At 37.5% G+C, this 22,347-nt stretch overlaps 1 protein-coding gene across 1 annotated transcript in view; it reads left to right on the forward strand.

Moving 5' to 3' along the window:
* The window catches only part of SNTG2 (syntrophin gamma 2), a 139,649-nt gene that overhangs the window by 54,227 nt on the left and 63,075 nt on the right, over window positions 1-22,347 (forward strand). Inside the window, 1 exon segment of the mRNA XM_030447919.1 lies at window positions 16,120-16,247. Coding sequence (XP_030303779.1) covers window positions 16,120-16,247 — 128 coding nt within the window.

The raw sequence follows: 22,347 nt of genomic DNA on the forward strand, positions 1-22,347 counted from the left end.
ACCATAGTAAATCATGATTTTCTTTGTGTTCATATGATTTAAGAATTCTAATATAATTTTGACAATATATGTTTAGTTTAATTGGTTAAATGAAACTAAACAGGAGCTTAAAATTTTCTGAATTCCTTCAAAGTATTTTTTCCTTGGTGGCTTTGTTTCATCTGTTAAATTAAAAAGGTTTGCTTTAAGAAAAAGACATTGCTTACTTCATCACAAAGTACAGTTTTTTAAAAAGAAAAATCCACCTCTTGTGGAACCTGTATGATTCAATCCCAAACCTGTAAAGATAAAAAGGGAACAGGATTTAAGAAAGGGAGGTGGTGAATTTTTTCAGAGGCTGATTGAGAGTCCTGTGAGAGGCAGTCCTGAAGGTATTGTTTAGTCTGGAGAAAAGGAGGCTGAGAGGAGACCTTATCACTCTTTACAACTGCCTGAAAGAAGGTTGCTGTGAAGTGGGTGGTGGTCTCTCTTCTCTAATAACAAGTGGTAGGATGGGTGGCAATGGCCTTGAATTGCATCAGGAGAGGTTTACATTGGATATTAACAGACACTTCTTTATGAAAGGCATTATGGAGTGGAATAACATACAATATTACACTGTAGCAGGCTGCCCAGGGAGGTAGTTAATCAGCGAATCATAGAATTCGCTGGGTTGGAAGTGAAGCCGAAAAAGGCCAAGCAAAACTGTTTAGAGACAGAGTTTGAGTCTTTAAACAGCAAAGGTATTTATTTTCGGATCCGGGGAAAACCCCAGCTAGCGCTGGACAAGGAGTTCCAAAGGGTTAAGGGAAAGGGTTAGGATATTTATACAGTAAAAGGGTAGGTTACATCATCCTGACATACATATTCATAACAGGTGGAGTCTGGGCGGAGTTGTCTTTTTGGGGATGTGTTCGGGGGTCTTTGGGGGTCTTCAGATGAAGTAACGAAGTCTTCCTCAGGGTTGAACTTTTTACCTTTCTTGCTCTTGATGACTTCATCCCCTTGTTATAGAGGATAATTGGACCCTTGCAATAAAACTTCCCCTTATCTGCTAGTTCTGGCAGCCTCATCCTGCCTTTCGTGCCGGTGTTTGCACTCCCCCAGTGCCCAGCTGTCTCAGTGGTGCCAGGACTTACACTTCTAATTATCTCCAAGACAGAAGTTAATCCCGTTAGGGTCTTGACATGTCTCATCTGCTCTTGGTCACTTCTTTCTTAGTTTATCCCTGAATTCTACTTGTTATGAACACAAATTCATTAACATATATTACAAGTTGTAATTCTACATAAGTAAATTCACACAAACAGTTTGGCCTGATCCACTCTCTTCTTCATTCCCCCCTTTCCTTAGAACTTACGAAATCCTTCGTCAAGTTCCAAGGGAAGGTTCTCATGCCTTTGAACCATTGTCCACAGTACTCGGATGTTCAGGAATGTTCTTGGCATTGTCCAGGGGTCCTCTTGACTCGGGAGTAGTGGATCCAGGTGGGTCGCTCCTTAATTCGGACTGCAGTGAAGGTGGTGAGCAACACTTGAAAGGGTCCTCCCCATTTCTCTTGCAGAGGTTTCCCTAAAAGATTCTGAACATATACCCAATCACCAGGATTAAAAGGATGCAGTTTACAATCAGGTTGCTTAGGTTGGTGATCCACCACCACTGTGGCATTTTTATCAAAGTGTTTCCCCACAGCTATAACATAATCATACACATATTGATTACCTATTTGATCTACAGCCTCACTATTTACAGTCTGCATAGCATACGGTCTCCCATATAAAATTTCAAACGGGCTCAATTTTTCTTTTGAGCGGGGCTTCACCCTTAGTCTGATTAGAGCAATAGGTAAGGCTTGGTACCACTGCAAATTAGTTCCTTGGCATATTTTTGCAATTTGTTGTTTTATAAGATGATTCATCTTTTCCACTTGCCCACTAGCTTGTGGTCTATAGGGCGTGTGCAATTGCCATTTGATTTGCAGTGCCTTACTTATTGCTCGCACAATTTTAGCACAAAAGTGCGAGCCCCTGTCCGAGGAGATGCTCCTAGGCACCCCGAACCTCGGAGTAATATCATTAAACAAGACTTTAGTTACTTCTCTTTCTTTGTTTGTTCTGCATGGGAACGCTTCAGGCCACCCAGAAAATGTATCAGTCAAAACCAAGAGGTACTTATACCCCACTTTCCTTGGAAGTTCAGAGAAATCAATCTGCCACACTTCCCCTGGGAATTTTCCTCTACCAATTACTCCCTGGTGAACCTTTGTTCCCATGTTTGGATTATTTTTCAAACAGCGTTCACATTGGGATGTGACCTGTTTCACTGCTGTGAACAGGTCAAACAGCTTTGGCCCTGCTATTCTAACTTTTAAATGCTGATAAAGGGGATTAGATCCCCAATGGGCCTTGTCGTGTTCTGTCTTTACAAATTGCCATACTAATTTCTCTGGCAACAATAGTTGTCCTGTTTCTAGCTGACCCCATCCACTATCTAACATTTTACCTTTGTTTCTTTGTATCCACTTATGGTCTGATTCCTGGTACTCTGGTTGAAAATTAGTGTCCAATTCTTCTGGTACCAGGGCCAATACTAAATCATTGGCTCTTGCAGCAGCTAATTTAGCTTCTGCATCTGCTGCTCTATTACCTATTTCTGGAACGGTGTTACCTTTCAGGTGCCCCTTGCAATGCATTATGGCCACTTGGGTTGGGAGCTGAACAGCCTCCAGTCTTGCTTTCTCTGCTTCTAGTGTTACCCTGTCTGCCTCAGCTTTAGCCTCTATCCTAGCTTTCTCTGCTTCTAGTCTTGCTGCTTCTAGCCTTGCTCTCTCTGCCTCAGCTTTGGCTTCTACCTTAGCTATCTTTGCTTCTAATCTCGCTTTCTCTAATTCCAACTTTGCTCTTTCTTCTATCTTTGCCATTTCTGCCTCCCTTTCCTTTTCCTTTCACTCGGTCGCCCTTGTGTAATATGAATGGCTAGTTCCTTCTCCGGGATCATCTCTCAGGTTTTCGGTGTCTGCTCTATTCTCTTTCTTCTTCACCTTTTTCCTTTTCTTCACCTTTTTTTTCCCTGTCTCCTTCAGGGCTTTCTCCTCGTCTTTTGCTTCCCCTGCCAATTTTTGCGGACCACATTCCAATTCCTCTCTCTCCTCACTTTCCAACTCCTTTCTTTTCTCGCTTTCCAATTCTGCAAAGCTACTGCTGCTTTCTTGTTGTGACTTTGGCAGCGGTACTCCACATCCTAGCACAAGAGGCTGATATTCTTGGAGGCTAATGGTACTTTCTGCATCACTGCTTTTTCTTTCGACTTAAGGCATTGTTTCCCTGCACTACAAGCATCACCACAGCATTCCTTAACTTCACAGTTCTTCTGATCCCATTACAGGGCTAAAACCAAGGGATCTTGGGGTGATACATTTGCTCCACAATCCTTTTGCCATTCTGGCTTATCCCTTAAAATGAAAAACATGTCTGCATATATCACTTCATCCCACTTTCCTCTTCTATGGAGAAACAACATAAGTTGTTGAATGATATTTTAATTTAAACTTCCCTCCGGTGGCCACCTTTCCCCCTCATTTAGTTTATACAATGGCCACCAATCCTGACAATATTTCACAAGTGTCTTTTTCCTTATATTTCCCCCCGGGATTCCACCAAGTTCTTTCCAATGTTTTAAAATGCATCCCAAGGGGGTTTTAGCATCAATTTCCTTACTCTGTTCAGTCCCCCTTATGCCTAATTACAAGGTTACAACTATTAGAACCCTTTCTGGATTACCAAATTCTATTCAGATTTCAGCAACTTACAATTTCAACACCTTACTCAACTTATTCTAGCATTCAAGCGCACTTCTTATTTTTGTTTCCACAATCCACATTCACACCAGTCGCTTCGTCCGTCTCTGGCCGGCCCCCTCGCGGGTGGCGCGGAAACGCAGATCGGGACTCCGCACTCGCTTCGCAATTAAATTGCGTCTCAGTCACTCACTTTCACGCACACACACACACTTTCAGTCGGAACTCTGCACGGGTAAACTTTTACACCAAAACCTCACACGTTGCTTTACCACCTACGGTCACAAAATGCCGCTATAAACCTCGAATACCTGCTGGTATTGCGGCTGCCCCCGCGACCCCCCCCCAAAGATAAAGCTATAAAACTTTTCTTTGATGGGGACGCGTAATTACCCAACACACTTAATTCTCTTAAAGAGAGAATTAACACCAAACACTCAAAACACCTATATTACTCGCAAGTAATACAACATGATCATCAATCACCATATAATCATATGAACCACAGCCTTACCAAAAACCCTTTACCAACACAATACAACACCGAGTGTATTTTCCCACTGCTGTGATCTTCAGTTCTCCTGGGGAATTGCACCCCGGAGAGGGACGAACTCAGCGCTAGACAGGACTCCAATCCGTCAGCCTGGGGGCGTCCCCCGCGTCCCTATGAATCCTAAGAGCTCAAACCTTCTGGGGGACTCTAACCCCCTGGGGGACTCTAACCCCCTGTTTCCTAGAGGCCTCGAAACCCAAACAAACAAATATATATAAATACCTTTTCAGTATGAGGAAGGTCTGGTGTCCATCCGCGCGTGGAGCCAAGGGAGTAGGGGAGGCTTATCCGACAGAATTCGTCGGGGGGCCCCAAAAGCGTCCCCGGGCCCCCCTGGATCACGGCACGACGGAGTCCAGTCCTGCCGCGGTCGCCAAAATGAAGCCGAAAAAGGCCAAGCAAAACTGTTTAGAGACAGAGTTTGAGTCTTTAAACAGCAAAGGTATTTATTTTCGGATCCGGGGAAAACCCCAGCTAGCGCTGGACAAGGAGTTCCAAAGGGTTAAGGGAAAGGGTTAGGATATTTATACAGTAAAAGGGTAGGTTACATCATCCTGACATACATATTCATAACAGGTGGAGTCTGGGCGGAGTTGTCTTTTTGGGGATGTGTTCGGGGGTCTTTGGGGGTCTTCAGATGAAGTAACGAAGTCTTCCTCAGGGTTGAACTTTTTACCTTTCTTGCTCTTGATGACTTCATCCCCTTGTTATAGAGGATAATTGGACCCTTGCAATAAAACTTCCCCTTATCTGCTAGTTCTGGCAGCCTCATCCTGCCTTTCGTGCCGGTGTTTGCACTCCCCCAGTGCCCAGCTGTCTCAGTGGTGCCAGGACTTACACTTCTAATTATCTCCAAGACAGAAGTTAATCCCGTTAGGGTCTTGACATGTCTCATCTGCTCTTGGTCACTTCTTTCTTAGTTTATCCCTGAATTCTACTTGTTATGAACACAAATTCATTAACATATATTACAAGTTGTAATTCTACATAAGTAAATTCACACAAACAGTTTGGCCTGATCCACTCTCTTCTTCAGAAGGGACCTCAGAGATCATCAGGTCCAACCCTTGAACCACCATTGCAGTTGCTAGACTATGGCACTGAGTGCCACATCCAGGCTCTTTTTAAATATCTCCAGACACGGAGAATCCACTACTTCCCTGGGCAGCCCATTCCAATGCCGGATCACTCTCTCCATAAATTCTTTCTAATATCTAACCTAAACTTCCCCTGGCACAACTTGAGACCATGCCCTCTTGTCTTGTTGAGAGTTGCCTGGGAAAAGAGACCAACCCCCACATGGCTCCAACCTCCTTTCAGGTAGTTGTAGGGAGCGATGAGGTCTCCCCTGAGCCTCCTCTTCTTCAGGCTGAACAGCCCCAGCTCCCTCAGCCTATCCTCATAGGATCTGTGCTCAAATCATCATCCCCAGATTTATGTAAAAGGTGTACATATGGTGCTTAGGGGAATGTTTTAGCACCGGCCTGGGTAGAGTTAGGTTGAGCTCAGTGATCTTAAAGGTCCTTTTCCAACAAGAACAATTCTGTGATTCAGTGAAAACTATTCTGATGGATACTTTAGTGTAGTGTGTGACCAGTCCATTAAGTTGAGATTGAACAGATGATCTGCATCTGAAAACTTCAATAGTTTTATTTTTGAAAGTTCCTGTCTTCCAGTTCAGTAGAAACACACTACTGGTCATTCTTAAGTTTAATTTTGTTCTTCTTTTTTATCATCCAATAGCTGACTTTAAAGAAGAAAAGTTTCAGCGTTTTGGATCAATATAATTTCTGTTAGGTGATTTAGTATGTGATACCAATAGATGCTGTCAACTCCTGATCTGAAAATCCATTACTTTCTCTCTTAATATAAAAGTAGTATAACTTCAAATTGACTTCCAGTTCACAGTGTATCATGTGGTTATGTACATGCATAAAATGCAATTAATGTGAAAAATACAAAAAAAAAAGGTCACTTAGAGGTACAGTACTGGTTACTCTCATGAAGGGAATCTTCACAATTTCTTCCATTTGCTTGCTGAAGTGAAACTTGAGAGATGAACGTACCTAGCTAAGCCTAATTTTTGGACTACTGCTGTGCTGAGGACCTTTATGAATTTAAATACACTGCAAAGAAGTGTGCGTCTTTTTCTCAATTAAAAATTATTAAGTGAATTTCTTTCCACCTACAGAGAAAAATATTCCAAATTTCTAATTACAGCACTCAGAAATCAAAGCCTATGAAGTAACACCCTCCTAGTCCACTACTATAGGATTGTTAAGGAAATGCTTTTAAATTGCTTAATCTATATTTAGCCATTTAAAAATACTTTGTTTTTCTGATTTTGATTAGAGTTCATTAGGACTTTATAACATCAATGAAGTAAATAAAAGGTATATTTTAAAAGTCTTATCTTTTTATCTCCCCTGTCACTGCTTATCTTTTCATCAGATTTACTTTTTCTAGTATTTAACACCTGATTGATCAGGTTGGTCATTTATTCTGCCCCGAAATTAAACAAAAGTTTAAGTCAAATATGATTTTAGAATTCAAAGCAGCTGGTGAAAGGAAATATGGTATTGCAAATACAATGTCTTAATAGTTGCTAAATAAATGAACACCAATCAATATTTGCTGCTTCATGACGCCTAATAGTAGTTTTTAAAGTACTCACTTAAAGCACTGAAAATTAATCTGATATTCACACGCCTTCAAAGAAGGCAGCTTCATTTTTTTTAAGCCAGACTGGTGTAAATCCAGGTCTGTTTCCACTGTAAAAGAAGTCAAAGACCGAGAAAGGTCAGATAAAAGATTATGACTTTATTTATCTTTCAGAAAAAAATGCAGCTGGATCATAATGAAAATAATATACTAAGTAGAAAAAAATAACTTGCACTCATTAGATATCAGTTTTCATTGTTTAAGTGTAAGTATTCTTCCCATACCCAGCCCTTTCATGAGAATTTTTTCTTTCATATAGTTCTTATGACTTGCTTAGTTTGCAACAGAAGCAGAAAGGAGATAGCTTTCTGCTATGGAGATGGAGCCCCATTTATCCTTATGGGGTTTTTTTCTGTTTGTTTATTTCAGTTCTTTTTTTTTTTTAGATTTTTTTTTGTTTTGGGTTGGTTGGTTTTGATTACACTTGTGATTCAAGTAATTCCAGTCCCTTTCCTTAACTGATGGTTTGTAGGGAGCAATCCATCTGACTTCTTACCAGGAAAGTGGTACATCTCTGAAAGAGTTGTATTGCTCAGTGGGTTTGCTCCAAGTGCATTGAGTAGTTTTCATTTGGGCAGATAGACAAAGGAGTTTTGGGGAGTGGGGTTATTATTAATTAAATATGCTCATCTGTTTGGGCTGTGATATTCAGGTAAACAGAATCAGAGCTGTGGAAGAATTAAATTTTCGTTTGATTCTTGGACAAAATAATCTCTCTTTTTTTCCTCTTATGATCTTTTCTGCTCCCTATGACTACAAATGTGCAAAATTAACCACTTCAGGTCAGACCTACATTATAAAAAGTTGAACCGCTGTTTTATGAGTAAATGAAATGATTACTGTTTCTCACCTTTTACAAGCATTGTGATCAGAAAAAAACATCCATCTTTCATGTGTGCTAGTAGGGAGAAAGATCCAGCTACTCTTGCCCCAGTTTCTACATTTGATGTTAGCATAGATGAACTATAAATGTCTTACAGTGAAAAACTGTAACATTGAGGCAACAAGTTCTTCCACGAAGTTGCATCCAGAGTCATTCCTCAAGTTGCTGCAACACAGTGACACTTACTGGGTTCCTAATTATACAGCCAAAGTCAAGCCTGGGATTTATCTCAAAGAGTGTAATGGCTGCATGAAGTTCCTAACCTTGACCTAATTTTTCTAAGTGAGGACAACATGCCTCATATGGAGATGAAAGGCTGCCAAAAGCTGTCTGTAACAGCTGAAGTCCAGGTATGCTTGAATCTGTAGTGTAATGCCATGATAATATCAACATTATTTTTTTTTCTGTACTTTTCCTTGTGTACCTTTACTGTTAGGTTTTTATTTCTGACTGCTGTTGTAATTGAAGAAGAATCATAATAATTACTTCCTGCATTTTATGCTGAGATTTGATGTAAACAGCTCTAGCTCCCCATCCCATATCCTCCAAAGGAAAAATGTATGTGGAAAGGTGTTCCAGGCAAGGTTGTTGAGGTTACTCAGAAAGCAATTAGATAGTAGCCCAAGGGAAACAAATTAAAGAAAAAGGTGCAAAATTCTGTCAAATAGTCCATCTGTATTCTCTAAAAATATCTTAGGCTTGTACCTTATTGGTTCATTAAAAAAAAAAAATAATGTAGTAGCACCTAGGAGCACAGCTGTAATGAAATATTCATTAATATTTCCATTGTAAGTCTCTTCTAGAGAAACTTAATATAATTAAAAGGTGTTTAAGTCATTCCTCACTGGTGGAACAGTAATCCTGTTGATTTATATGCATGGCTGCTGCAGTGAATAGGGCAGCGTAAGTCCCTAGCACACACTGATGTACACTCTCCTTGTAAACAGTACATATAGGTGTTCAGTGTCTGCAAAACCATCCATTAACATAAAGGCATTTAAAGTCTTCAAGGGCACTCATTAAATTTCAAACAAATGCACGTGATGCAGCAGTAGAATTAAATTAGTATTTCATATCTGTGATAAATACGGAGAGAGAGAATCCTTGCATCACATGCAGTTTCACCTTCTTCTCACTTAATTAAACATCTGACATTTAAAAAAATGTAGAATACAACAGCATAATTGAAAGTAGCTGCTTTCACTGAATTTTAAAGACATCAAATTACTTGTCCAAATTGTTACTTTGTCTGGAAGAGCTTGTTTCCTCTATCTATTATATGATTTGGTGATTTATACTTCACCAGATAATTACTATCATCTTAAAGCTGTCACAGAATTGTGCACCTGCATCTAAGCATTTCATTAAAAATAAATAAACACAGACTGATGCTTTTCTGAATTGATGCTTCATCAAAGGAATGCACAGGTAGTTTGATATTGTCAATAAATCCCTCTGAATTCTGAAAGAAATCATATGCTCTAAATGACTTATTTACAGTAGATGTCTCAATTGATGTGCTTCTTTAGCTGAGTATCTCAAGAGTTTCATTCATGTCTCTGCTCCCAGATGAACACTTATTAATTGTGTCATTCCATAGTTAAAGTAGGCTAATGTAAGACTCATTCTGTGGTCTTGTTTTTTCCCCAACCAGTCTGCAGCCTGTTTCCTGTTGCTTCCTAGGTTTAAGCAAATACTGGGCCATACATTGGTCAGATCAGTTCACTGAATTATGTAAACTTGTCCTACATCTACGTGTATTTATTTTTATATGTGTAGCATGTATACATACAATACATGCATGAATTTCAGTCATAGTCCTTACTGAAAACTATGGAGTTCCTCCAGCACTCCATGAGTTGAATAGTTGCTGGTGCTGCTGCAAGAAGTCCTAAAATTCTCTTCCTCCAGAAAAAGTGTAAGGCAAGTCTGCCTGCTTTGGTAAGCGTCCTGTACTGATGGCTTTCTTCAGAGTATGCTGTCATAAATTCAGTAATGGAACTTTGACAAGATGCACTCCACTTTGTACCAAAAGATGAGAGATAGTTAATATTTACTAATCTAAAACCTTTTACCAAATCTCATTAAAGCTTCATTAAAAGTTAAAATTAAATTCACTTAAATGCTGGCCAAGGTTATCAGTTCTGACTTAAGGAGAAGAAGTTATTACAAGCAATTTTTTAGCATTTCAACATGAGAGTTGATTTTACTAGTAAAATTTTTCAATATGTGAATATCAAATATATTAATGTTGCTAGCATTTTTATATGCATATTTAACAGAAATATTTTAAATTATTTAAAGAAATTCTCAATGGTGGTCTGTAAAGCAGAAATAGCAAAAAAACCCTCAAGAGATAAATAATAATGTCATCATAATCATCTCTTCTTGGACCAGTGTCAACTAAGACAGTAATATAGAGTTAGTCATGCCTCTTACATACATTATGTTTGGTAGGAATAGTAGTTTATGGAGTAGACTCAATACTAATAATTAATTTTGAAAGAATTAATTGTTCAGAAGAAAAACTGTTGAATTCCAAATGATCAGTAAAGATCTTGCAGGAGACAAGACGCAGGCACAAGATTTGAGTTATATGTTTTCTGACTGGGTAGCAGGCTTGATTTTTATTTATTTACCTAGAGATTGTTTTGCCTTTCTATCTCTGCAAAAACATCAGTTAATTTAATTTATTAATATAATCCATATCAATTACTTGAAAGTTAATTTCACAAGCATATATCTTACCAGTCTTTTGAAGCCCTCAAATACGTAACTTAGCAAATAATTACAGAAGGTTTAGGTATAAAATCAGACTCTTACATACCACAATGTGAATCTGAAATTATTTGCACTGTCTGGATTTACAGTTAAAAGTTTTAGGATAAAGGAGAGAGGTTCTCCTTTACTCTCTTTATTTCTCAAAGCTAGTGAAAGCAGCAAAGCATTGTGGTAGCAAAGCAAAAAACCAGCTTACTTCAAGAGAAAAAATAATTTATGCTAATTAGTTTAGTCCTGTCACAAGAAACTGTACCAATTATTGTTGTCTCTATGCTTGATTGTAGTATGAGAATGTTTATGACAGGTACGTTGCTACTCCAATTATAATCCTTCATTTACTATGAAGACCTGGAAAGTGGCTTTTCTTCAAAACCAGATAGTATTTGTTATATGAGGTGAATGGTATGCTTAAGAGCAAGCTTAAGCATCCTGAGTACCATGGCCTCAAGTCTTTCTGACTCCAAAACTGAATTAACCCAGCTTCAACCTACCTGAAGCCCATGATAAAAGCAGAAGTGTTATTTCAATCTAAAATATGACTGTGCGTGCCTTTAAGGCACAGCTCTAGCATAAATTGAAAATTAAATACTAGAGAGGGTTCAAAAATGTTTCCTCTGAGGACATGACATTTTTCTTGCAAAGATTTGGAATCACTGACGGCTGGGGCAAAAAGAGTGAGGTAAAATTAACTGAGTTTCCCAAGCTCTGCAAATCGTATGTCACAAAAAGATCAAAAACTGCCATTCTCAGCCAGATGCTTTTACCTTCCTTGCTGTATCCCTAGTGGAATCCTAACTGTAGAGTCATGTCTGATTAGGTCTCCCACTTTACAGAGGACTTTCTGGACCCTCCTACTTGTGGGAAGACTTTTGGTGGCCCCGTAATGAGTTATTACATAATTGTTTAAAAAAGCAACAGAGCACTCGCCTCCATTGTCCTTCATAGGTCAGTGATTGCTAATAGGACAGAGAATCAGACCCTCCTTCAGGTCAACAGTACACAGCTGTACCAGGTGGGTAGTGATTAAGTGTCATTACAACCTGATTCTTTTTCAATGTTCTGTCAAAAATGAGATTTTTCTGTTCAATCCATTTCTTAATGCACAGGTGTTAAAAACAAATTGACATTAGTTGGCAGCTTTGTTGGCAGTCTCAGCATAAAGCCAAAGGTGTGAAAAGAACAAGAGGATAAAAGCTGTGATTGCAGAGCTGATCTCTAAACAGCCGCATTTTTAAGTAGTTTGAAAGACTGATGTAGAGTTTTTGATGTGAGCAGCAGCAGCTGTTTAGTAGACAGAAGTCTTGAAGGTCAGCCAGCTCAGTACACAGGGTCAGACCAAAGGACCGTTTAGCAAAACAGCTTGTCCCCATCACATACCTTCAAGAGAAACAAGAACAGAGGAAATATGTAAAATTACTTATGGAGTGTATTTTCTGCACCTCCAATGATTTCTGGCACACAGGCTTTCTGAGCCAGAGTTTGTTTTATAGAGGAATACATTCTTTGTCTTGATCCTACTGCCTTTTACTTCCTGCTTTTTATATCAAAAGGGCAAATGAACCACTGTTTCCTAACCCCCTTTTTCTGTTACTTATTTTTTATGTACGTTTGCCATGCAATTCCTTTAGCTGTCTAATTTCCAGACTAATAATTTTTTGCATGGGAACAATTCCATTCCTTTCAACATTTGCTTTCCCTACAATAGCGAAACCTTATTTTTTGAGTGTTAGTTGCCTGTTCATATCCCATTACAGTGTAGGGGAAGTTAATATTGTCTTTTCTCATGTCCATACTATACATTTATCTATTATATTTTTAGCAGTCCTTTTGTCTCTCAGTTATTTAGTATCACGAGGTTCTTCTGCAGTTGCTTGCAGTTTGGCTTTTTCTCTATTACTTGTTGTGTGTAATAAACTTGTTCAGTCTGGTGTTCACCATTTTCTCCAGATCATTAATTAATATGCTGAACTGCATACATAATTTTGGGAGTCCACTGGATAGTGCCTCCGCAGTGAAAACTGGTGCTTAAGTGCTGTGTTTTGCTTGCTATGTTTTAGCCAAATGTTAAGCTGTGTGAGGATTTAGTCTTATTTCACAGAAATTAGTTAAGAAACCCAAGTACACCTTAGCAATTAGTTCTCCCATATTAAGTAACAGATTTGGTCAACTCTAGGAGATCTGTGAGGTGTGACCCCTGTTTGCAAACATTGCATTGACTTGCTTCTTCTCCAGTTCATCATTTTTATCCATCTGCTTAGAAAAGGATACGTTAAATGATCTGTCATATGTTGCAGCATTAGTAACTAATGGGGCAAACTAAACAAAATTAACTGCTGATCCTATGGTAATATTTTTTTCTGTGCAATGGTGTTGTGGCCATATCTGTGCCCTCTTTTGTCCTTAAGATAGAGGGGCTAGTCCAACTTTCTGTTTTACCATAAGCTGGTTAGTAGAATATGGCTTAGTAAGAACCAGACATTTAAAACTGACCAGTTTGACCCCTTTGTATCCTTTCCCTATTCTTGGTATTTCATGTTCAGGTATTGCAGTAAGGTTTCTGTAGGCATGAGTATTCCAGAATTGAGGGACAGGGGAGAATTAATCTTTCCAGTATGTTTTGCAAAAATCAAAACAGAGGAATTGTCTGGAGAAGACACATTTTCTTTAGGATTTTACCTCAGTTTTAACAGTATCCCATTTTGGCAGGAATATTTCTGTAGTGTAGTATCATAACTTTGGGCTAAATAGATTTTGACCAAATAATTTGTGCTGGTTTTTTCCCTTTTGGTTCATGCATCTAATGAGTAGCTGTGATGTAACTTTTCTAAAATTCTTATTCTTACTTACCTTGACATGTTTTTTCTTTACCCTAGTATCATTCTAAAGCATTTGATTGAAGTATAAGGGATCAAAAGGAAACACTAAATTGCCACTGAACTCTCCATGAATTTTTTGCTGTCAAATGCTCTTAAATTGGCTTCAATATCAGTGTTATTCAACAGCTTGCTAAAAGAAGTTCAGCTAATAGTTCACAAGAAAAAGACAGGTTTTTATGTTTAAATTGTATAGATATTTTCCGTATTTTTAGACTTGGGTAGATGAGAACACCAGGTGAACGTGCTTCCAGAATTTTTATGTTCCTTTATTTTCTGATTCTTGGATTTAAATTCAGTTATCATATTCAAGCAATTGCATTTGAGCATAATAAGCAAAGTTCTGCTTTATTCTTAGGTGCTTCCATTTCCAGACAGGCACATTAGATTAAAGTGATAATTTTCAACCTCAGATTGCATGTTGTTCAATCAATTATTTTAATTTGTACAAAATTCTAAAATATGCATCTGATTCTTCACTGATTTTATTAAACTTATAGTAAGCTTCGGAGACACTCTGTGGCTTGTTCTATGAAACAGAATTAGTCTATGGACTTGACTATGAAATAGTAATAATGCAACAACACCAGAAGATCTCAATCAACTGAGAGCTGTATTGCAAATACCCTAAATGAAATCCCTTTCCCCAGAGACTGCAGTCTAAAAGATTCTTCAGTCTTACCAAATCTGGCAATTGTATTATAGATTTTTCATTTACTAGAAAAGCGTTTCGCAATTACTAACTGTCAATTGTTCTGTTAGAATGTAAACCACACTGTTTAAAATTTATTTAAAGAGGTAAATAGAAAGATCAGCCTTTGCTGTCTGTAAGAAAGAGCTTTGGGGAGAAAATTAGCCTTAAATCCTTGTGAGCAAGGAAGAGAAATAGAACAATTCCCAGAATGCTGTCTATTTTGAGTCAGTTTTATAGCTTTTGAACACCTGACCATAACAGAGCTGAAGTCAGGTCATTTTGTAGTTAATTTTGTAGTGCTTTAGTGAATACTACTCAGAATATTTACAGCTGGTGAAAATAACCAGCTTTCAGCTCCTTTCTCTGCTGGTAAGTTTGCTGTGTAGCCTGGGACACAATTTTGTTTCAGAGACTGCACTAATATCTAACAGTGACCTAAATATCTATGACTCTGAATCTTTCTCAGCCATCTCTCTCTGTAAATTGCATTGCTATCTTTTTTATTAAAAGAGTGAAATGTTCCTGTCATGGTGGTGTGGAGATATAAGGTCCAATAAAAACTTTTCAATTTTTCATTTTGATGCATTCTGCAAGAAACTCCTGGCTCACACTATTGTTTATTTAATAAGCATTTTTTAAAACTCATAATCATGGTCATAGATCTGGATTGGTACACTGAGCAGTGGTTCCCAGCATTTTCTAATGTAATCAATTTTTGCCTTGAAATACTATTTTGAAATCAAATAAAACCAGTTATCTTTTTTGACAATTTGGACATAGCTCTGTACTTTCAGTCAACAGTCAAATACAATGGTGTAAACCTCTAGATATTAATTTAGAAGGATGGAAAGGCATATTCTGCAAGTTTGTATTGACTAATTATCTATTTCTCTGCAGTTTCTTGCATGTTTAGTGCTAGCAGTTCTGTGAACACTTAAAATTTCATATTTTCTTTTTACTATGTTTCATTCTTGGTGCCTTCATGCACTATTTAGTTGTGATGCATAAGAAGCTATGTGTATAAGCAGCTCACCTGTCATATAAGCTCTTTGTTGGGTGTGAGTAAACCCTTTTATCAACAGCTGTATATCCAGGATAATTTCCCTAACTTAATTTACATTTGCATTGGTTTAATTTAAGGTTTTCTTTTGTATATCGTAGTAACATTGAGTAGATTTTAAAATTTAGTATTTTCACTATTCTGAGATCAGGAAATACTATACTGTTTAGAGAGCATCAGCAATCTTGCCTTTCATGTAGAAGCATTTAAAGGAAGACTTCAAAGATGAAATTTCAAAGTTCGTGAGTCCCTATACAGATACTGATAATACAGAAATAAGAATTTTGAATCTATTATTAAATAAAACTACGGATAAAAGTCACAATGCACTAATAAGAAACCAGTATTCTCTAGCATATTAGGATACTGTATGTCTTTTTTGCTGATTATTTTTTGATACATGTCAAAGAATTACACCAACCAAATTAATTTAAATGAGAACTGTCTTTTTTTGTTGCATTTAGAGAAAATTTAGGAAAATTTAGGACATTTATGACTAAAACCAATTTCCTTTTCATTGACAGTTACAGGTGTTAAGAAACACACATATATTTGGATATATATAAAATATAAGTACAAATTTAAGTCAGAAGCATTTGAAGATAGCTCGCATTCCTTTCAACATTACTTCTCTTTAGTAAATCCTAAGCTTCTTGAATAGTTTTATTGCTATGATTGTTCACTTCTGAGAGAAGCAGAGCCAGATACACATATTCATGGGTTTTTTTAATATATTGTCTGATAAACTGCACTTACTGATTCTCATTTATTCTGCACAGGCTCCATCATCACCTTCTTCTCCCATAGCTAATGAACCAAAATACGAGAAGCGCTGGCTGGACACCTTATCAGTTCCTCTGTCAATGGCTCGAATCTCAAGGTACAAAGCTGGAACAGATAAATTAAGGTTTGTAATTTCAAAGGAAAGCATGGGGCTAGTAAGATATTCCTAACATGTTGCTGTGGAGTGTTGACTATATAAGATTTTTTTGAGTGGATATATGAAAGTCTTTAAAAACTATGCAGTTGATATTCTCTACAGGTTAATGTCATGCATGGTGATTACCAAAAATAAAATTAAAAAGGACAATAAATATAGCTCTCACAAATATGTTTCTATAATCATGTATAATATATATCGTGGGAATTCAGCATCAGCAGCTAGTACAGATATAAAGTGTGACTTGAATTAATTTTTAAAGGTACAACATTTCATTCTTTTTATCTAATAGTAGATTTGCATATTCCCAAATTCATAAATTGTTGATTAACTCTACTTTTTCTTTACAAATGATAACATAGTGCACAATCATCATGACTATGCTGCATATCATTGTCATAGAGAAACTCATATTAAAAATAAACATGATATGGTACAAAATACTATATTTTTGATTGTAGAATAGTTTTGCATCTCAAAGGCCTAAGGTTCATAAACTAGCTATGGAATAGTATGTCAGAGGTTTTTGTCCTGGACTTCAGGAAAGGTAAAAGCAAAAATGTAGTTTAAGAAATCTTCAATAGATAAGGTGCTTGAGAACAGTTTAGCTTAGCATGTCACATGTTCTGCAAACCATTCCATGTGGTAGGACTACCTCAAGTCTACAAGTAGTTGTGGTCCAAGTAGTACACCATTTTCCATATATCTTAGAACGGGAGTTATTTTTTTGTTATGTTCCATTTTCTTTATGGCTTTCTCTGTATTTATTTATTTCTAATTCTTTTTAATGAGAGAATTGGAATCTCTGTTGAATCATCAATTACATAGGTGACCTGCTACCAGGAGGTATCAGAAACTCATGTGTGTATGTTTCTTCACCTATGCCACATCTGTTGCCCGAAAAAATGTTATTTGCTAGTAGGACATCTATGCTGCTTTTCATTTAGAAATGTTGTCAACTCCTCTCCCAGACTTAATGTTGATTAGTAACAAATTGTTCAGAAAAGTTTTAGGTTCTTCCACAGTCTTTCACATTTTTTTCTATTTTATTTAGTCAGTTGTCACTTCCTCCACCACTTTCTTCCTTCCTGTTTCAACTGACCAGTTCATGTGGTCCAACCCTTCGCACTCTATTACAGGTCTACAACAATTCAAAGCTTAAATGTTCTTCTGTGACTTAAGTGAACCAATCTCTGTATGTACTTTTAGACATCAACTCATCAACTTATGATCAGTGTTCTTAAATTTAAAGGATAAGTGAAAAAAAGAATATTTAAACCTCTGAGTTAATCCTGACAGTTCAAAGCAGTTTCACTTATGTTCTGTGCAAAATTAGATGGAGCAATCGGATTCTAGTTCCCAAAAGAGTATTGTATGCATTTTGATAATTCTTTGAAGTAAAACACCTGATATTGTGCTACGTCTCATGTTGAGTTTCAGTTTGAGACTAAAAAATTGTTAATAACACATCAGTATTCGGTTTGTTACTGAGCACAGCTTTCACACCATTAAGGCTTTATCTTTTTCCTGCTCTGCTCCCACTCAATGAGTAGGCTGGGGATAGGCAAGACACTGTGAGAGTACATGACCTAGGCAGGAGACCCAAGTTGACCTGAGGGATATTACATACCCTGTAACATCACACTCAACAACAACAAACTGAGAAGAGGGTTCTTGGGGGTAGCTTGCCATTGTTTGGAAACTGGCTGGGCATCATTCTGCTTTTGGGAGGGTGGTTGCCATTGCATCATATGTTTTGTGGTGGGTTGTTGTTTTGTTGAGTTTTTTGGGGGGGGAGGTTGGGGTTGTGTTTTGTTTTGTTGTTTTGGGGGTTTTTTTTGGTTGGTTGGTTTTTGGTTTGGTGCTTGTTGCTTGTTGGTTTTTTTTTTCATTTCTTTTGTTTGTTTGGTTTTTTCTCTTGCCTTTGCTTCCTAAACTATATATTTTTAAAATCATCAGTTTTCTTTCTTTTCCAATTCTCTCTGTTGTCCTGAGGGAGATGGGTGGGGGAGCGAGTGATAGTGTGGATGCTTAGCTGCTCACCCAGGATCAACCCATCATAGATACATTTTTCTTCCCAGGATTGAGGAGCTTAATGCATTCAGTTTCTGTCTCGGAAAGACATATTGTTCTATGATGCATCTTAGTCCAATATATAATACACTCCTGCATTACTGTGTTTTGGGGTTTTTTTTCTTTTTTTCATATAAACACTCTATAAAGGAAGATGTAATCATTCCATAAAGCCTGTCACCATCCCATTATACTTTAGTTTCTACTAAATGCTTGTTTTGGTAAACCAGCCAGAATATCTATCTATATGAGTATCAAGGAATACCATCTTCAGATTAACTGCAGATGTTTTCCATGTTCTTACTAAAGGTGTTTATTTTTGCCTGAGGGATATCAGACTACTCTTGTCTCATTCTCTTCTCCTCTGAAATACATGTATATATTCTAGTTCTTATCCCACTTGTATCCTTTCTTTTACATTTCCCCATGTTCATATAAGCATAAATTCCAAAATTTGTCCTAAGAAATTGCTCTCTAAAACCATGTGTCTGCTATGTATGAAGTAAAACCTACAAGAAATTACAACTATAAATGGTGACATCAGTCTAGGTAACAATCCTCCTTTCAGCCATATCTGCAGACCTCTGCTCTCTGTCACATATTAGTCCTCAGTCTAAAGTCATTTGAATGAGTCCATGATGATTCCCTGAGTGTGTAATGGATCTTTCTAATTTTCTAATTTTACCATTCTCTGAATATTTACTTAGACCTTATTTGCATACATTAGTAGAGAGTATGCCTGCTTGTTCAGTATTAAATGAGCCCATGAGTCTATATGTCATCCCTGTAGCTGTTTCACTTCCTTCTGTTCTTTGTTCTAGTTTTCTTTTGTTGCTATGCTACATTATATATTATCCTCTAAGTTAAGTCAGTTGTTCTTGAGAAGGTGCACAGCCACTAGAAAAGCCAGATTATTTTTTAGTCTGTGTTGTTGAAGTACTGGAACTATCTTCTGTAGTTTCACATACAAAGCTGTAGGCCTTCTTTTCAGGTAGATGGACTGTAGGAAAGGCCTTTTCCACCACTCCCTGTCTGAATTAAATTCAGAGAGGTCTGTATCATTCCATCAAAATTATCCCTTTTAGCTTCTCTAACTGTGCAAAGTGTTACAGTTTAGGAAAGGGTATTGAAGGCTATATGATTATTTTGCCGTCTGTCTACTCACATGTAATGCACACTGCTTCAATCTTCAAGATTTTTCACCTGTGAAATTCTTACTACAGCAGACTTGGCATGCTTTTCTGTCTTAGATGACACAGTGACTGTTTTAATATATAGTGTTGTGCATTGTATATAGTATCTTTAAGTCCAACTGCTTGGGCAATCCTAAGCACAAATATAGTCTGGCTGGACAATGGATTGAGAGCAGCCCTGAGGAAACAGACTTGGGGGTGTTGGTTGATGAGATGCCCAACATGAGCCAGCAATGTGCACAGCTGAGAAAACCACCTGTATCCTGGGCTGCATCAAAAGTGTGGCCAGCAGGTCAAGGAGGTGGTTCTAGTCTCCACTCTGCTTTTGTGAGACTCCACCAGGAGCATTGTGTCCAGTTCTGGAATCTCCAACATAAGAAGAACATGAAGTTTATGGAGCAAGTTCAGAGGAGGGCTACAAAGATGATCAGAAAACTGGAGCAGCTCTTCCATGAAGACAAGTTGAGAAAGATGAGTTTGTTTTTCAGCCTGGAGAAGGAAATTAGGTATTAGGAAGAAATTCTTCACTATGAGGATGTTGAGACCCTCTAACAGTTACCCAGAGAAGATGTGGATGTCCCATCTCTGGAAGTGTTCCAAGGCCAAATTGTATGGGTCTTTGAGCAACCTAGCTAATGAAGGGGGACTGTTCATTGACAGGGAACTAGATGATCTTCAGGGTCCCTTCCAACTGAAACACTTCTATGATTCCTGCTATTGTGGTGTGCTGCTGTCAGCCACTCAGGATGGTCCTTCTGACCTCATTCACTTTTTTTCTCTATCATATTCAAAATTGTTTGGGCTTTTTTGTTGTTTGTTTGTTTGTTTTGTTGTTTTTTTTAAATGACGGTTCAAACAAGCTCTGAGTTCTATATAACCCTAGGAACAACAGAAAAGATTGTTGTAAGGTCAAACAGAGTCTATGCTACTGTAGGATATATTTTTGTTGGATTTATTTTTAAAAATACAAAGTATGACAGTGTATGAGATGTCAGCATCTTGCTCAGATTTTTTGACCATTTTTCAATTAAGACTTGTTATGTATCTAGAGCTGTCTTTTAGACTGCAATATACTTTTAATGTGGTTCAGGTCAGATCTAGCCTATTCTAACCAGATCAGGCTTTGTTACTTTGTAGTTAAACTATGCAGTTTAAATTCTTCAGTACTCTGCCACAACCTGGACAGGGCAACTCAGGGGTATGCAGGTTGGACCCCAGCTGCATCCAACTTTAATCTGAGACCTGGCCCTTCCGGGGAGACTGATGAAAATGTTATGGTCTGAGGAGGTGTTCACCTTCAGATACTGTTTGGATTAAGGTGAAGACGACACTTAAGGTTTGAATTTGAACAACAGTTTTAATTAGAACCATAGAAGAAATAACTCATAAAAATATATACTCAGGCTGATTTTTTTATTACAAAAGTCCCAATAGATGTATATCTAAGCTGTGCAACCTGGGAAAAATTATGGTAGGCCTTAAAATTTTAGCAAGGAGAAGAGTGTGAAAGAGAACAGGAGAAAGAAATTCAGAGAGATAGATAACAGAAATTCACTGGTCCTGGATCCAGTGTTTGGCCAGGTATTGGAGGAGGATGGGTGTCAGAGGAGCTCCCAATGCCCACTATCACTGCTCCCTGTTTTATATGCCTGTTCTGCTTAAACAATTATTTTGCAAGGATGAGACATGAGCAGCTGGGGTTGACCTCTGCCTCTTCAGCTCCTCCATTCTCTCTGTCATTTCCATATGCAGGCCCAAGGCCCTATGCAGGCTGTTATTTCCTTAGGCACCAGGCAGTCCTTTAGCAGTACTTTTGTTTGAGGGCTTACAATGGTGTTTTGACAACACTTCTAGAATAGACCCTGAGGGCTGGAACCTCACAGTACTCCATTTGAGTTTTCTATTAACATTGGCAAGAAAGGTCATACACTGAGCTCTTATATCATAAGATGGCCAGGAACATCTGTGTCTATGTCATTGTTATTTTTTTCCATTGTAAGAGAAAGAACTTACCTTTAACTTTTCAAATAATTTGAATTAAATTTATTTTTTCCCCGGAAGTCTTAAGACTAGTGGCTTAATGGCACATGAGTGTATTTTTCATAGATTTTTGATTCTGTCATTACCATAGTTATTAAGAGAAACAAGAGAGAACAGGATAATATTTTTCCTTCCATATACAAGAGGAATGAAAATACTGCCGAGTGGGAATGTGAAGTCTGTCATATCACAAAACAAAAGCAAAAAATCTCCCTGATGATTTTAAAGGAAAGGTATGAAATGAAGTAGATATCCTTTGTCTTCTCAATGCAAGATCTTTCCAGTTGTATCTTCAGAAGAGTAACATCATATTAATGACTGAAATCACCTTTAATTAGGGTATTTCATACTGCTGATGTGGTTGGAGTCCATTTGAATATTTCTATGCAGCATGCTGGTTAGTGGGTTTTATTAGTTATTAATTCAGTAACTGCTTTATTCACTTGGCTTTATATCATAGCACTATTATTTCTATCATTCTACACCACCCATCAATGTCATTTTTCTCTGTAAGAGGTAAAGTAATAAATATATAATGAAATATCTGATCATCTTAATACTCTTAATTGCTAGCTGGTAATGACTTTATTTGACTAATAAATTGAAGATAGAATTCGTCAGTTGATGTAATGTAAGTTTAACAGTGAAATAATGAGATTGGTAAGTATTTCTCATGCAAGGGAATTTGTAGTTCATGGCATAATTTCAATTATTTTGATTTTAGAAATAGAAAACTAAAGATAAATAGACCAATAAAAGAG

Source organism: Calypte anna, chromosome 3, assembly GCF_003957555.1.
Source record: "Calypte anna isolate BGI_N300 chromosome 3, bCalAnn1_v1.p, whole genome shotgun sequence".
Taxonomy (NCBI): Eukaryota; Metazoa; Chordata; class Aves; order Apodiformes; family Trochilidae; genus Calypte; species Calypte anna.